Source organism: Heteronotia binoei, chromosome 10 (assembly GCF_032191835.1).
Source record: "Heteronotia binoei isolate CCM8104 ecotype False Entrance Well chromosome 10, APGP_CSIRO_Hbin_v1, whole genome shotgun sequence".
Lineage (NCBI taxonomy): Eukaryota > Metazoa > Chordata > Lepidosauria > Squamata > Gekkonidae > Heteronotia > Heteronotia binoei.
In genome coordinates, this window is record NC_083232.1 from 14,388,801 (window position 1) to 14,405,116 (window position 16,316).

Genomic DNA, 16,316 nt, shown 5'->3' on the forward strand with positions numbered 1-16,316 from the left:
CATCAGAGAAGCCTTGCATTCCAGAACTTCCACATGTTGCAAGCCAGATGGGCCATTGCTAGCGTTGTCAATCCCCAATTCGGGGCAGGGGATCCCCTGGTTTGGAGGACCTCCCCCCACTTCAGGGCCATCAGAAAGCGGGGGTGGGAGGGAAATAAATGTCTGCTAGGTGCTCCATTATTCCCTGTGGAGACCAATTCCCATAGGGTATAATGGAGAATTGATCTGTGGGTATCTGGGGGGGGGGCTGGTTTTTGAGGTAGAGGCACCAAATTCGCAGCATAGTATCTGATGCCTCTCCTCAAAACACCCTGCAAGTTTCAAAAAGATTGGGCTAGGAGGTCCAATTCTATGAGTCCCAAAAGCGGTGCCCCTATCTTTCATTATTTCCAACGGAGGGAAGACATGAAAAAGGTGCAATCCCATTAAATGTGATGGCCAGAACTCCCTTTTGGGTTCAGGCGTGTCACAACCTTGCTCCTGGCTCCACCCCAAAGTCTCCTGGCCCCACCCCCAAAGTCTCCTGGCCCCACCCCCAGTCTCCTGGCCCCACCCCCATTGTCCCCAGATATTTCTGGAATTGGACCTGGCAACCCTAGCCAATGCACCAGAAGAGCCCCTCATCCCAATTACTCTGTTGCTCTCCCTCCTTCCCTGCTGTAGCCTTTTCATAAAGAAAGGGGGTTCTGAATATTTTTAAGAGGCAGGCGATCCATAAATGTCAAGTAAAACATTTATGCCAATTTTATGCACTTACCGATTTCTGTCTAATTTTTTTTTTCTCATTAGGCGAGCGTGAGAAGGGCTTTGCTTCTGACCTTGCACAGCCGTAGCTAATGCACAACCCCTGGGGACGTCTTCGTGCATCCGCCTCAGACGGGCAAAGGGGTGTGCTGCTACATTTGTGCTTGTTCGGAACTATTATTTAAGGAATAGTAAATCTGCAGTCCTGAGGCAGGGACAGGTGGACAAATACAGGACCCGGGAAACCTGAATGACACCACTATTTCGTCAGTAGCAACTAGGGCTGCCAAGTCCAATTCAAGAAATATCTGGGGACTTCGGGGGTGGAGCCAGGAGCAAGGTTGTGACAGGCATAACTGAACTCCAAAGTGAGTTCTGGCTACATTTAAAGGGACCGCACACCTTTTAAACGCCTTCCCTCTATTGGAAATAATGGACACTTTACTTTGGGGGCTCATAGAATTGGACTCCCTGGTCCATTTTTTTTAAAACTTGGGGGTTATTTTGAGGGAGACGCTCCAGATGCGATGCTGACAACTTTGTGCCTCTATCTAAAAAAAAAAAAACAGCCTCCCCCAGAACCCCAGATATCTTCAGATCGATTCTCCATTATACCCTATGGGAATTGAACTCCATAGGGCAGGGGTGGGGAACCTCCATCCCAAGGGCCGTATACGGCCCTCGAGGTCACTAGGTGTGGCCCTTGGGGATTGCTGGACCAAACCAAGCCATGTGGCAGCCTCCCTGGGGCCTGGCTGGCCGGCCAGAATTGCTACAGAGCCTGGAAAAGTTATTGTCACAGTTCAGTTTGCGCTTGATTATTCCAGAAGGTGTGGCCTAACATGCTAATGAGTATATTACCTAATATGCTAACATTAGGGGATGTGGTCTAATATGCTACTGAGTTCCTGCTGGGCTTTTTCTACAAAAAAGCCCTGGACCTATGCATTTGCCTAGGGTGGCGGGCCGGGTGTGTGTGTGTGTGTGCCAAATAGAAAAACAATTATTTGCATTAATTTTGCTGGTCTGAATCATTCTCCCTCGACGGAGCATTGTTTTTTAAGCTGATAATTGTTAATGGCCCACGAATGATGTTATAAATATCCATATGGCCCTTGGCAGAAAAAAAGGGAATAATGCCATAGGGAATAATGGAGTGTCCAGCAAACATCCCCAGCCCCGCTTTCTGATGACCCCAAAGCAGGGAAAATACCTCCAAACCAGGGGATCCCCTGACCCCACCTGGGGATTGGCAACCCTAGTGGCAATGGAGGATGCTAGTCTGGATGTGCCTTTAGCAGGCCTTTTCTTTTTTATAACAGGAACAACTTTGCATATTAGGCCACACCTCCCTGATGTAGCCAATCCTCCAAGAGCTTTCAGGGCTCTTCGTACAAGGCCTACTGTAAGCTCTTGGAGGATTGGCTACATCAGGGGTGTGTGGCCTAATATGCAAAGGAGCTCCTGCTACAAAAAAGCCCCGCCCTTTAGAAACAGGGCCGGCCCTCCCGCTAGGCAAACTAGGTGGTTGCCTAGGGCGTGGAGAGGCAGGGGGCAGCAAATTGGGCTCTCGCCCCCCCCTCCGGTGCCCCGGGCAAGTGCTTATCTTGCCTCCCTCCCCCTCCCCGCCGCCGCTAGTCCCTTCCGGTCTGCCACCTGCCCACACCCCTGGCACTCCGCTTGCCTGCCCACCGCCGCTAAAACTGGTGGCACTCCGCTCGCTCCCTTCCCTTCCCCCTGGGGCTCTCCAGCTAAAAGTAAGCTTAGCCGGCGAGCAGGCCGAGGCGTTTCTGGTGCCACTGCACTTTTCCTTCCCTTCCCGCCCCCCCAATGACTGCCGCTGCAGTTTTCCTTCCCTTCCCTCCCTTTCTGCCCTACCCTGCCCCTCCCAGTCACCACCGCCGCACCTTTGCTTCCCTCAGGGCCGGCCCTGGCCCTTCTAGCGTCTCCCCGCGGCTGCTGCCGACTCGCGAGTAGCCACATGTTTACTCGTGAGTAGGTGGCCTCCACGGGTCTACTCATGAGTAGACAGCAGGCCCGGTGACTGGGGCGGAGGGTGTGGGCAGGTGGCGGACCGGAAGGGGCTAGCGGCAGCGGGGAGGGGAGGGAGGCAAGATAAGCACTTGCCAGGGGCACCGGAGGGGGGCGAGAGCCAAATTTGCTGCCCCCTGCCTCTTGGTGCCCTAGCCAACCACCTAGTTTGCCTAGCGGGAGGGCCAGCCCTGTTTCTAAGGCTCTGCTGCCTAGGGCGACAGAAGGGCTAGGGCCGGCTCTGTTCAGATATACATCTGACTGGAAGAAGAAGAAGAAGATATTGGATTTATATCCCACCCTCCACTTCGAAGAGTCTCAGAGCGGCTCACAATCTCCTTTCCCTTCCTCCCCCACAACAGACACTGTGAGGTGGGTGGGGCTGAGTGGACTCTCACAGCAGCTGCCCTTTCAAGGACAACCTCTGCCAGAGCTATGGCTGACCCAAGGCCATTCCAGCAGGTGCAAGTGGAAGAGTGGGGAATCAAACCCGGTTCTCCCAGATAAGAGTCTGCACACTTAACCACTACACCAAACTGGCTCTCCTTCTAGTGGTGGAATTAGGGTTCCCAGGTCCTTCCAGCCAGCCATCGGGGGGGATCCTTGGTCCTCTCTGAGATCTTCTGCCTGCTGTGCAGTTTGATAACATCATTGTGTCACCCAGAAGTGATGAGATCATGTCACCAACATGGGGAGGAGGGGTAGATGCTTTAGTTTTTAGGCAAAACCAGGCCTCGTATTCAGCAGGAGCTCACAGGAGCATAGCTCCTAAACCTTTCTGAAGGTTCCCCCTCTTCCTCCCCACCTACCTTGCTCATTCAATAGTAGGTGCAGCTGCATAACAATCCCTGGATAAGGAGAGCGGGCAGCCAGCCAGCCACCAGGGGCTTTGCCACACCCCCAGCAGCCCTCATTAACCCCTGGAGAAGCCCATGCCACCCTTTCTCCACTTCTTATTTGATTTTGGGTGGTGGGTGGCTTGCTGGCCTTTTGACTGGGGGGCGGTGGCCCAGGAGAGTCTCAGATGAGCAAGGCCTGCTTGGGCCAGCTGGATCTCAAGCCAGCCCAAGCAGGCCTCGCTCGCCTGGGGCTCTCCTTTCTTACATCGGCTTGCTTTTGGCTGGGGAGGAGCGGCATATGCTAATGAGTTATGCTAATGAGCTCCACCACCTATTTTTCTACAAAAATGACCCCTGGGCAAAACTCTATGGTTTGTAGCCAATTTTACCATAGAGTTTTGCCCCCCCAAACTAGAGGGATGTCAGCAACGTGATGATGTCACTTCTGGGTGTGATGTCATCATGTCGACTTCCTGGGAAGGGCAAAAAGGGCAAACAATTCTAGGATTTGAAAAGGAGATAAGGGAGTCGCCACGCTGTAACTATGGAAAAGTTGTCTAAAGGTCAGTGGGGTTAATTAATAGATCTTGGGTAAAGGTGACAGAAGGGGCAGAAACATCATAAAGTATAGTTTTCGCCTAAAGGATGCTGGAGGAGCTCGACCCAGGGGTTGCCAGCCTCCAGGTGGCACCTGGAGATCTCCCACTTTGTAGTTGCAGAAAATAACAAATTTTTTCTTGGTGGTGGAAAGAGCCATCAAGTCGCACCTGCTAGTGTTCTCAACTCCCCAGTGGCACCTGGAGCTCTGCTATTACAGTTGATCAGATGGACAAGATCAGCTCTTCTGGGGAAAATGGCTGCTTTGGAGGGTGGACTTGGTGGCATTTTAACCCATGGAGGCCCCTCCCCTCTACAAACCACACCCTCCCCAGGCTCCACCCTCAAAATCTCCAGCAAATTCTCAACCCAGAACTGGCAACCATAAGCAGATCCCAAAAGGAGATGCTGGGAAACAGAGATATGATCTTGTACTTGGCACAGTCTCCATTTTCTCCTGAGTCGGGGTGGCCAAACTGTGGCTCAAGAACCACATGTGGCTCTTTCGCACATATTGTGCAGCTCTCAAAGCTCCCACTGGCCAACTTGGAGAAGGCATTTATCTCTTTAAATCCCATCACCAAGCCAGCCAGCCAACGTGGGGGGCTTGGAGAACACATTTAAAGTTGTTTTCCTTCCATCTCTCACTCTCCTTCCCATCTTTCCTTCCTTTCTTTCCTTTCCACCTTTCTTACTCGCTTTCTCCCCCTTGAGTTCATGTCTTGTGGCTCTCAGACATCCAGCAGAGTGTTAAAGCTGCAGTACTGCAGTCCTAAACTCTGCTCACGACCTGAGTTCGATCCCCGGCGGAAGCTGGGTTTTCAGGTAGCCGGCTCCAGGTTGACTCAGCCTTCCATCCTTCCAAGGTAGGGAAAATGAGTCCCCAGTGTAGATGATTGGGGAAGGCAATGGCAAACCACCCCGTAAAAAAGTCTGTCGTGAAAACGTGAGAGCGATGTCACCCCAGAGTCGGAAACGACTGGTGCTTGCACAGGGGACCTTTCCTTTATGTTAAGCAAGTTTGGCAAATCAGTAGCTCCTACTGCATACCAACAAGATTCCTTCTTAAGTTATCTAGGAGCCTCTGGAGAGCCAGTTTGGTGTAGTGGTTAAGTGTGCGGACTCTTATCTGGGAGCACCTGGTTTGATTCCCCCGCTCTTCCATTTGCACCTGCTAGCATAGCCTTGGGTCAGCCATAGCTCTGGCAGAGGTTCTCCTTGAAAGAGCAGCTGCTGGGAGAGCCCTCTCCAGCTCCACCCACCTCACAGGGTGTCTGTTGTGGGGGAGGAAGAGAAAGGAGATTGTGAGCTGCTCTGAGACTCTTCGGAGTGGAGGGCGGGATATAAATCCAATATCTTCATCTACCTCACAGGGGGTCTGTTGGGGGGGAGGGGAAGGTAAAGGAGATTGTGAGCCACTCTGAGACTCTTCGGAGTGGAGGGCGGGATATAAATCCAATATCTTCATCTACCTCACAGGGTGTCTGTTGTGGGGGAGAAAGGGAAAGGAGATTGTGAGCCGCTCTGAGACTCTTTGGAGTGGAGGGCGGGATATAAATCCAATATCTTCATCTACCTCACAGGGTGTCTGTTGTGGGGGAGGAAGGGAAAGGAGATTGTGAGCCGCTCTGAGACTCTTTGGAGTGGAGGGCGGGATATAAATCCAATATCTTCATCTACCTCTCAGGGTGTCTGTTGTGGGGGAGGAAGGTAAAGGAGATTGTGAGCCCCTCTGAGACTCTTTGGAGTGGAGGGCGGGATATAAATCCAATATCATCATCATCATCTTCTTCTCCTAGAAAAGTTAAGAAGGAATCTTGTTGGTATGCAAATGGTCCCGGGTTCAGTCCTTGGCATTTCCAGTGAAAAGGATCAGACAGTAGGTGATGGGAAAGACTACTGTTTGAGACCTTAGAGAGCCACTGCCAGCCTGAAGAGACAAAACTGATTTGATGGACCAAGGATCTGATGGGCCAAGGGTCTGATTTTGATGGACCAAGGCAGCTTCATATTTTGTGTGGTTGTCACAGCACTTTTCACTCCAATTAGCCTGCTGAGAAACCTGGACGCGTTGATTGAGGAATCCTTGCATGTTGCTCAGTCAGATCAAGTAGCACGCTGCCCAGCCCACGCCTCCTCCCACACAAACAGAGCATGCTCCTTAAAGACGACTCAGATTTTCCTTGCAGGGAGAGAGACATAGCTGAATAGCAGAGCACATGCTTTGTAGACAGAAGAATCCAAGTTCAGTCCCTGGCATCTCTAGAAAGCCAGTTTGGTGTAGTGGTTAAGTGCATGGACTCTTATCCGGGAGAAACCGGGTTCGATTCCCCACTCCTCCACTTGCAGCTGCTGGAATGGTCTTGGGTCAGCCATAGCTCTCACAGAGCTGTCCTTGAAAGGGCAGTTTCTGTCAGAGCTCTCTCAGCCCCACCCACCTCACAGCGTGCCTGCTGCGGGGGAAGAAGATAAAGGAGATTGTGAGCCACTCTGAGATTCAGAGAGAAGGGCGGGGTATAAATCCAATATCATCATCATCTTCTAGTCGAGAGATCACAGATGGCAAGTGCGGGCAAAGACCTTTTTCCCGCTTGAGACCCTGGGGAATCACTGCCAGTCAAGTAGATGCCATTCAAGAGATGGGTCAAAGGTCTGATTTGATACAGAGAGATGCTCCAAGGAATTGCTGTTGCTATTCATAATGGTTTGGATCCAGTGGTAATTCCTACCAATGGCAGCAATATCCAGCATTGGAGTTAGGATTGCCAAATCCAATTCAAGAAATAACTGGGGACTTTGGGGGCGGAGCCAGGAGACATTGGGATGGAGCCAGGAGACACTGGGGGTGGAGCCAGGAACAAGGGTGTGACAAGCATAATTGAACTCCAAGGGAGTTCTGGCCATCACATTTAAAGGGACAGCACACCTTTTTAAATGCCTTTCTTCCATAGGAAATAATGAAGGATAGGGGCACCATCTTTTGGGGCTCATAGAATTCGACCCCCTGGTCCAATCGTTTTGAAACTTGGGTATTTTGGGGAGAGGCACTAGATGCTACACTAACGATTTGGTGCCTCTACCTCAAAAAATAGCCCCCCCCGAGCCCTCAATACCCATGGATCAATTCCCCATTATTCCCTATGGGAATCATTCTCCACAGGGAATAATAGAGTGCCCAGTAGGCATTTCCCTCCCCGCCCACGCTTTCTAAAGCGGGGGGAGGGCCTCCAAACCAGGGAATCCCCTGTCCCCTCCCTCTCTCTCACACACAAATACTGGGTCTTGTTTCTGCAGAAGTTTACTTGATCTGAAAACGAAAGCAAAACAAAGGGAGGGGCCGTTCTCCGAAGCCCTTCCTGTTTCCTGCTTCCTGCTCAGCCTTAAAGGCACATATTTTAAAAACGGACCTGTTTGCAGGTTTCTAAACCTGCAGGAGCTCTAAAACTACATGGTGACTGTGGGGATGGGGCTTCCCCCGCCAGCCAGCTGGCTGGTGGGGGAAGCCTGTAAAAACAGGGGATCCCCCGCTGGGACCTGGGGATTGGGAAGCCTAATTGGAGTAGAACCTCTCCCCCACACACAAACACACAAAGCAGCTTATAATGCTCCTTCTGAGAACCCGGGGACCTAATGGAAGAGTTTTGGGGGGAGAGATGGAGATGTACCTGTCTTAACATTCCCCCACCTCGTGCTGTCATGTTTGGCCTGAGCCATAGGCGATGTCAGCGCTTCAGGGCAATGTTCTAGCACATGCTCAAAACTCTATGGTTGCCATAGAGTTTCCGGTGAATGCTAAAAGTGTCATCCCGGTGCATCTATGGCTCTTCTGATTTGTGCTGGCAGTGATGTTGTAGCACAGGGTGCGGGAACGTTGATTTCTTCCCCTGTCTCCTGACACACGGCCTTAGCGCATTGGGCTTCTCCTGGGAGGGCTTCCTTCAAAGCAAGAGACCTGGAACAACAGGAGGAAGAGTCTGAGGTTTGTAGCTAGGCTTCCCAATCCCCAGGTCCCAGCAGGGGATCCCCCGGTTTTACAGGCTTCCCCCCTCCCCCAGCCAGCTGGCCGGCGGGGGAAGCCCCACCCCCACAGCCATCATGCACCTCCATGAACGATTCCCATAGAGAATGATGGGGAATTGATCTGTGGGTATCGGGGGCTCCGAGGGGGCTGTTTTTTGAGCTAGAGGTGCCAAATTTTCTGTATAGCATCTAGTGCCTCTCCCCAAAATACCCCCTAAGTTTCAAAAGGATTGGACCAGGGGGTCCAATTCTATGAGCCCCAAAAGAAGGTGCCCCTATCCATTTTTTCTATGGAAGGAAGACATTTTAAAAGGTGTGCTGTCCCTTTAAATGTGATGGCCAGAACTCCCCTGGAGTTCAATTATGCTTGTCACACCCTTGCTCCTGGCTGTGCCCCCAATGTCTCCTGGCTCCACCCCCAAAGTCCCCAGATATTTCTTGAATTGGACTTGGCAACCCTATTTGTAGCTGGAGGAGGGAGTTGGTGAAAATCAACCCCTCCCCATCCCATTTGCAGAAATTGACTGCTGGATCCAAGCTTGTGTGGTCAAGTTTTGCTTTGTTTCTAGAGTAGCTCAGCTGTCTCTGACATATAAAAAATAGGCTCTTAGCAAATGTCAAGAACCAGGGATCGTTTCCTGCCAAGCGCCTAAATGTGAGAGCATAAGTAGTTTTGCACAGTGCCAAAGTTTGATTAATTTTCAGAAACCTGAACTCATTCTTTTGAAATCTGGCTTTCTGGGAAAGCCCAGTGTCCTAAACCTGAGGTTTCTGAGATTCAAATTACAAATTCAGAGATGAGGAAACTGAACTTTGCATATTGTGACTCCAAATCGGAAAATTCACACTCCTGTCCCCAGTGGGGAATTTATCTAAAATATAGAATTTTTTAAAATATAGGTTTCTTGTTCTCTTCCAAACCTTTAGTTGCAAATTTGGAATTCACATTCTGTATCCCAACATTAACATGCCGTATGAATTTCAGAACAAAGTTTAACTCTAGCGGCGCCTTTAAGACTAACACTGTTTTATTCAGGGTGTGAGCTTTTATGTGCAAACACACTTCTTCAGATATACATATACAGGGATGGAATTCTATCAGGAGCTCCTTTGCATATTAGGCCACACACCCCTGATGTAGCCAATTCTCCATGAGGTTACAAGGCTCTTTTTTGTAAGCTCTTGAAGGATTGGCTACATCAGGGGTGTGTGGCCTAATATGCAAAGGAGCTCCTGCTAGAATTCCATCCCTGTACATATAGGCAGGAGGTGAACAGCAAATTAGCATACCATGTAATGAAATGTTTAGCAGATTCAAGGACCGCACAGGAATAACAAGCTTAGTTTATATGGTTACCTTTTGTTTGCGTTCAAACAAAAGTCTAAATTGGAAACTGGTGCATCCTTAATTGCGGGATGCTGAGAGTAATTAACTGAGACCCTTCCATTACTCTCCATCCATTTCCTCTCCTGGAACTGAACCCAAACAGAAAAAGCCCCTTACCAGCTAACAAATGTTTAAGGATTGGATACTTAGCACTCCATCTTTAAAAGAAGGTTGTGAGCCATTTCCACCCCTACCCCCCATCATCAACAGCTAATATCCCATTGATTATAATAGATCTGAATCTCATCCGATAGGAAGAAGAATGTGTCTCTATAAAGAAGAAACATTTCTAGTCTTCCTGAATTCTCTTCTCTTGCCCTGAAATTTCTACCAACATTTTGCTTGAACAGGGCTTTTTTTTTTTAACAGGACCTCCTTTGCATATTAGGCCACGCACCCCTGATGTAGCCAGTCATCCTGGAGTTTACAGCAGGCCCTGGAATAAGAGCCCTGTAAGCTCTTGGAAGATTGGCTACATCAGGGGTGTGTGGCCTAATATGCAAAGGAGTTCCTGCTACAAAAGAAGCCCTGGGCCTTCCAATGATAGTTGAGGCAAATTCTTGCAGAAATTCTGCCTGTGCCATGTATTAGCAACTGGGACTTTGGTGGGGTGGGATGAAGAGTTTTAGGCGCTGCCTCTGGGACTGAGGTTTTGGATTCATTTGATGCTGCTGGCTAGCGACCTTTTGTATCCCAGTCTATGATCTCCTGACCTTTTGTCTTTCTAGGTCTGAAGACCATTGTGGGAGCCCTCATTCAGTCCGTTAAGAAACTCGCGGACGTGATGATCTTGACAGTTTTCTGCTTGAGTGTTTTTGCCCTCATCGGCCTTCAGCTTTTCATGGGAAACTTGAGAAACAAATGCATCAGGAACTACATCGAGTTTAACACCACCAACGGCACCTTTGCTTCAGACCACAAGACCTGGCAAACCCTGGATGACTTTCTCAATGATAAAGGTAAAACACCTCTCCTTTCCGTGTTGGTTCATGTAGTGTGCCTGAATACGTGAATATGGGAGAATTTAAAACACACGAGACTGTCCCAATAGAAGATCATGAGGTTTCTTCTGAGAAATCCCTGAAGCTGCAACAATGGTATAAAAGGCAAGTGTTATTTTAATTTGTTTTTTTGGGGGGAAAGGTGGAAGACATGACGACTAAAGCTGCTTTCTTCCAGTTTCACACAGTGGCCAAAAAACCCAGGTGCCATCAGGAGGTCCACCAGTGGGGCCAGGGCACTAGAAGCCCTCCCGCTGTTGCCCCCCCCCCCAAGCACCAAGAATACAGAGCATCACTGCCTCAGACATAAGAACCTAATAGAAGCCGTGTTGGATCAGGCCAATGGCTCATCCAGTGCAACACTCTGTGTCACATAAGAACATAAGAGAAGCCATGTTGGATCAGGCCAATGGCCCATCCAATCCAACACTCTGGGTCACATAAGAACATAAGAGAAGTCATGTTGGATCAGGCCAATGGCCCATCCAGTCCAACACTCTGTGTCCCACAGTGGCCAGAAAACTCAGGTGCCATTAGGAGGTCCATCAGTGGGGCCAGGGCACTAGAAGCCCTCCCGCTGTTGCCCCCCCCCCGCCCCGCCCCAAGCACCAAGAATACAGAGCATCACTGCCTCAGACATAAGAACCTAATAGAAGCCGTGTTGGATCAGGCCAATGGCCCATCCAGTGCAACACTCTGTGTCACACAGTGGCCAAAAAACCCAGGTGCCATCAGGAGGTCCACCAGTGGGGCCAGGGCACTAGAAGCCCTCACACTATTGCCCCCTCCCCCAAACACCAATAATATAGACAGAGAGAGTTCCAACAATATGCTGTGGCTAATTGCCACTGAGGGACCTCTGCACCATACGTTTATCCAATCCCCTGTTGAGGCTTTATCCCTCAAATCTCCAAATATTTCCCAATCAGGAACTGGTAGCCCTAGTCCATGAGATGGGTGATGAGCTCCCAAGAATAAAAACAACACAGGCGGCTTTGCAATAGCTCACATGCCAGGGAGAAACTGGATTCCCCCAAAATGCCAATCAGGTTCAGATTTAAAAAAACAACAAAAAAAAAACCCAAGCATTTTTAAAGGAAATCCCGTTTCTCCCTTTTCTGCACAGATTGATTTAAAATGTTTCTATCCCACTATCAACAGGACTCCGGCACACATATGCTACCGTCTAATTAAACTTGCCCTGTTTGTGGGGGGAGGAAGGAAAGGAAAGGTCCCCTGTGCAAGCACCAGTCGTTTCCGACTCTGGGGTGACATTGCTATCACGTTTTCACGGCAGACTTTTTACAGGGTGGTTTGACATTGCCTTCGCCAGTTATCTAGACTTCCTCCCCAGCAAGCTGGGGACTCATTTTACCGACCTAGGAAGGATGGAAGGCTGAGTCAACCTCGAGCCGGCTACCTGAAAACCCAGGTACCGCCGGGGATCGAACTCAGGTCGTGAGCAGAGCTTAGGACTGCAGTACTGCAGCTTAAATACTCTGCGCCACGGGGGGAGGGGGTGTCCTAATTTTTCTTGTGGCTTGGTACTCATGTTGTGAACTTTCGGGAGCTGGTACTGGAGGAAAGGTTAATAATCACTGTGGAAGATCACCCATTGTCAGACTGCATCTGCTAAACTTGGCGGTTGCCGTTTAGCCGTGCTGTAGCGCTTGGCAGACTGGAGAAAGAAACATTCCTTTATCTTTTGCTACGGCTCTGTTATTCATGGGAAACGAGGGATCGGACTGGGCAAGTTAACTATTCCAAGCTCTTCAAATGCAACTCATAGTCATAACCATTTACCGCAAAAGGTGTTGGCTGGTGCCATGGCACCCACAGACACCAGATGGGGGACCCCGGATTTTAAGGGGTAGAGAGGGAGATGCAGGAAAATCCTGTGGCCCTTCGGGCAGCAATATGTTGGGTACTAGCACATGTTATTTAGGAACTGTATATCCGCTGACCTGGTTGTTAGAGCTTCAGAAAGCCTAGTGTGTAGCCCAAAATCTTCCTGCAGGTGCAATATCATTTCCCTTAAGTCTGCTTTTATTCAGGCCCGGCGCGTGGGAGTAGGCAAACTAGACAAATGCCTCGGGTGCCAGCTCCCAGCAGCGGCGGAGGTGGCCGCCCCCTCCCCGCTCGCGTCGCCCCCAGCCTCGCTTCTCGTCTGCAGCGCTTGCTGAACTCGGCAACCGCTGCGGAGGGGCAGTGCTAGGCTTGCCAATCCCCAGGTCCCAGCGGGGATTCTCCCGCTTTCCCAGGCTCCTTCCCGCCCCCAGTCAGCTGGCCGGCAGGGGGAAGCCCCGCCCCCACAACAACCATGTGACTTTCCACCTCCGGAGGCTTCAGTCTCCGATTGAAAGGCTTCCTCTTGGGATGGGGTGTCTGTGTTACTTTGAAGAAGCTGGCAGCGACTCGTGAGCAGAGAGGCCAGTCCCTCGCTTCGGAGTCACCAGAAAGGGGTGGGGAGAAAAACGTCTGCGGAGCACTTCATTATTCCCTATGCGGAGATCGATTCTCATAGGGTATAACGGGGAATTGATCTGGAGGTTTCGGGGGCTCTGGGGGAGCTGTTTTTTGAGGTAGGGGCACCAAATTTTCTATATAGTATCTAGTGCCTCTCTCCAAAGTACCCCACAAGTTTCAAAACGATTGGATCAGGGGGTCCAATTCTATGAGCTCCAAAAGAAGGTGCCCCTATCCTTCATTATTTCCTATGGAAGAAAGACATTTAAAAAGGTGTGCTGTCCCTTTAAATGCGATGGCCAGAACTCCCTTGGAGTTCAATGATGCTTGTCACACCCCTGTTCCTGGCTCCACCCCCAACATCTCCTGTCTCCACCCCCAAAGTCTCCTGGCTCCACCCCCAAAGTCCCCAGATATTTCTTGAATTGGACCTGGCAACCCTGGGCAGTGCTGACCGTTTTCTTTCTGGCTTTAAGAGGTCAGGTGATGCCATCAGGCTGTGTGTGCAAAAAATGAACTGGGGGAGAGCGCGCCTTGGGGTTCTGCCTTGAGCGGCAGAATCCCATGGTCCAGGCTGCTTTCATTGTGTCCACTATCTGTACATCTGGTATGATTTAATGGGGGGAAATGGTTCTAATTATTTTAAGTACCGAAAAGAAGATAGATGAACATTTGAAGCTGCCTTCTACTGAATCAGACCCTCGGCCCATCGAAGTCAGTATTGTCTACACAGACTGGCAGCGGCTCTTCAGGGTCTCCAGCTGAGGTTTTTCACACCTACTTGCCTGGACCCTTTTTAGTTGGAGATGCCGGGGATTGAACCTGGGACCTTCTGCTTACCCAGCAGATGCTCTACCACTGAGCCGCTGCCCCTCCCCAAACATTTGAACATATGAAGCTGCCTTATACTGAATCAGTCCCTTGGCCCATCAAAGTCAGTATTGTCTACTCAGACTGGCAGCGGCTCTCCAGGGTCTCCAGCTGAGGTTTTTCACGCCTATTTGCCTGGACCCTTTTTAGTTGGAGATGCCGGGGATTGAACCTGGGACCTTCTGCTTACCAAGCAGATGCTCTACTACTGAGCCGCTGCCCCTCCCCAAACATATGAAGCTGCCTTATACTGAATCAGACCTCGGCCCATCAAAGTCAGTATTGTCTACTCGACTGTCAGTGGCTCTCCAGGGTCTCCAGCTGAGGTTTTTCACGCCTATTTGCCTGGACCCTTTTTAGCTGGAGATGCCGGGGATTGAACCTGGGACCTTCTGCTTACCAAGCAGATGCTCTTACCAAGCAGATGAAGATATTGGATTTGTATCCTGCCCTATACTCTGAATCTCAGAGCGGTCACAATCTCCTTTACCTCCCCCCCACCTCACAACAGATACCCTATGAGGTGGGTGGGACTGAGAGAGCTCTCCCAGAAGCAGCCCTTTCAAGGACAGCTCTGCGAGAGCTATGGCCGACTCAAGGCCACTCCAGCAGCTACAAGTGGAGGAGTGGGGAGCCAAACCCAGTTCTCCCAGATAAGAGTCCACGCACTTACACCATTGCACCAAACTGGCTCTCGAAGCGAGTGAAAGTGGGTGTTATTGTTCCAGCAAGAATGTAAAACTTCAAACATTTTTGCTGCCCCCAGAAACGTTAGGCTGCTTCTCTAGAGGCTTCCTGAGTGGTGACAATGCATCGTTCCAGACTGGATGAGTCCCAGCTTCAACAGGGCAACCAAACAAATAAACACGACATGAGAAGATGCATGCCTGGGCAGGCGTCTTGCGGAGGGACAGAGAAATCAAATTAGCAGACGAAGGACTGTTGCATTCTGCCTGAAATCCAGCCTGGGCAGGAAGGATCTTGGAGCAGCAGCAGTGAAAGGACAGAGGCAGGGCTGGAGTCAGCAGGAGGCTTGCCAATCCCCAGGTGGGGGCAGGGGATCCCCTGGTTTGGGGGCCCTCCCCCCGCTTCAAGGTCTTCAAAAAGCGGGAGTGGGGAGGGAAATGTCTGCTAAGCACTCAACTATTCCCTGTGGAGACAGATTCCCTTAGGGCAGGGGTTGATGGGAGTTGTAGGCAAAAAAAACATCTGGAGAGCTTCCGTTGGCCACCTCTGCCTTAGGGTATCATGAAGAAATTATCTGCAGGTGTCTGGGGCTCTCGGGGGGCTGTTTTTGAGATCGAGGCACCAAATTTTCAGCATAGCATCCAGTGCCTCTCCCCAGAATACTCGCCAAGTTTCAGAAAGATTGAACTAGGGGCTCCAATTCTAGCAGCCCCCAAAGTAAGTCCCCCTGTCCGTCATTATTTCCAATGGAGGGTAGTCATTTAAAAGGTGTGCGGTTCCTTGAAATGTGATGGCCGGAACACCCTTTGGAGTTCAGTTATGCTTGTCACAACCTTAGGCTTCCCAACCCTCCCGCCCTGGCGGGGGACCCCAGGTTTTCCAGCCTCTTCCCCCGCTCCCCCCAAAAATGGAAGCGGGGGAAGGGGGGGGAAACGGCGCCCATCTTGGAGGACCCAGACTCGCGGAGCGAGCGATGCCGTTGCGCTTCTGCTGCCTTTTCTCTGCTTCACTGTAGCTACGGTGAAGCGGAGAAGAGGAAAGCCCCTCCCCCGACTGGGCGGTTCCTCTAGACGGCGGGAGAAGCACCTTCCCCCCCACCCCCCACCATGTCGTTTCTGCCCTTCTTGTTGCTGGTTCCGGCCCTCCTCAGTTTCCTTTTCGCCTTTGGGACCGGTGTGGAGCTGATCCGCTTCCTTTCTCTTCGCTGTTCGTGCAGCAGCCTGCGGGAGCTGGCGCTCCCCAACACAGAGCCGGTGCGAGTCCTCGCGGGGAGTGGGGGGGGGGGAGAGAAAGCAGCGTGCGAAGGCAACGCGTCTGCCTTCCTGAAACTTTTTCGCCACAGGTAGCCTGCAGTTGTGCTGGAGGCCACTTGAAACGGGGGAAGAGGGGCCAGTCTGTCTCTTAAGACCCTACCCCTCTCCCCCCGTTTCAAGTGGCCTCCAGCACAACTGCAGGCTACCTGCGGCGAAAAACTACCTGCTGAGTTGACTGGGCACCCTGCTCTGAACTTCAGTACTGGCCGCGCTTGCCTCCCCCCACAGCCGCCCCAGCACCCGACGCCCCCCGCGGCCAGCCAGGCCCGGCTCCGCCGCACCCCAGCCGGCGGCCACAGTCGCCCCAGCACCCGACGCCTCCCGACGCCACCCGACACCTCCCGCGGTCAGTCTGCGGCCG

The 16,316-nt window shown here is 51.2% G+C and overlaps 1 protein-coding gene across 1 annotated transcript in view; it reads left to right on the forward strand.

Moving 5' to 3' along the window:
- Positions 1-16,316, forward strand: part of LOC132578151 (sodium channel protein type 5 subunit alpha-like) — a 431,998-nt gene that overhangs the window by 77,448 nt on the left and 338,234 nt on the right. Inside the window, 1 exon segment of the mRNA XM_060248007.1 lies at positions 10,347-10,577. Coding sequence (XP_060103990.1) covers positions 10,347-10,577 — 231 coding nt within the window.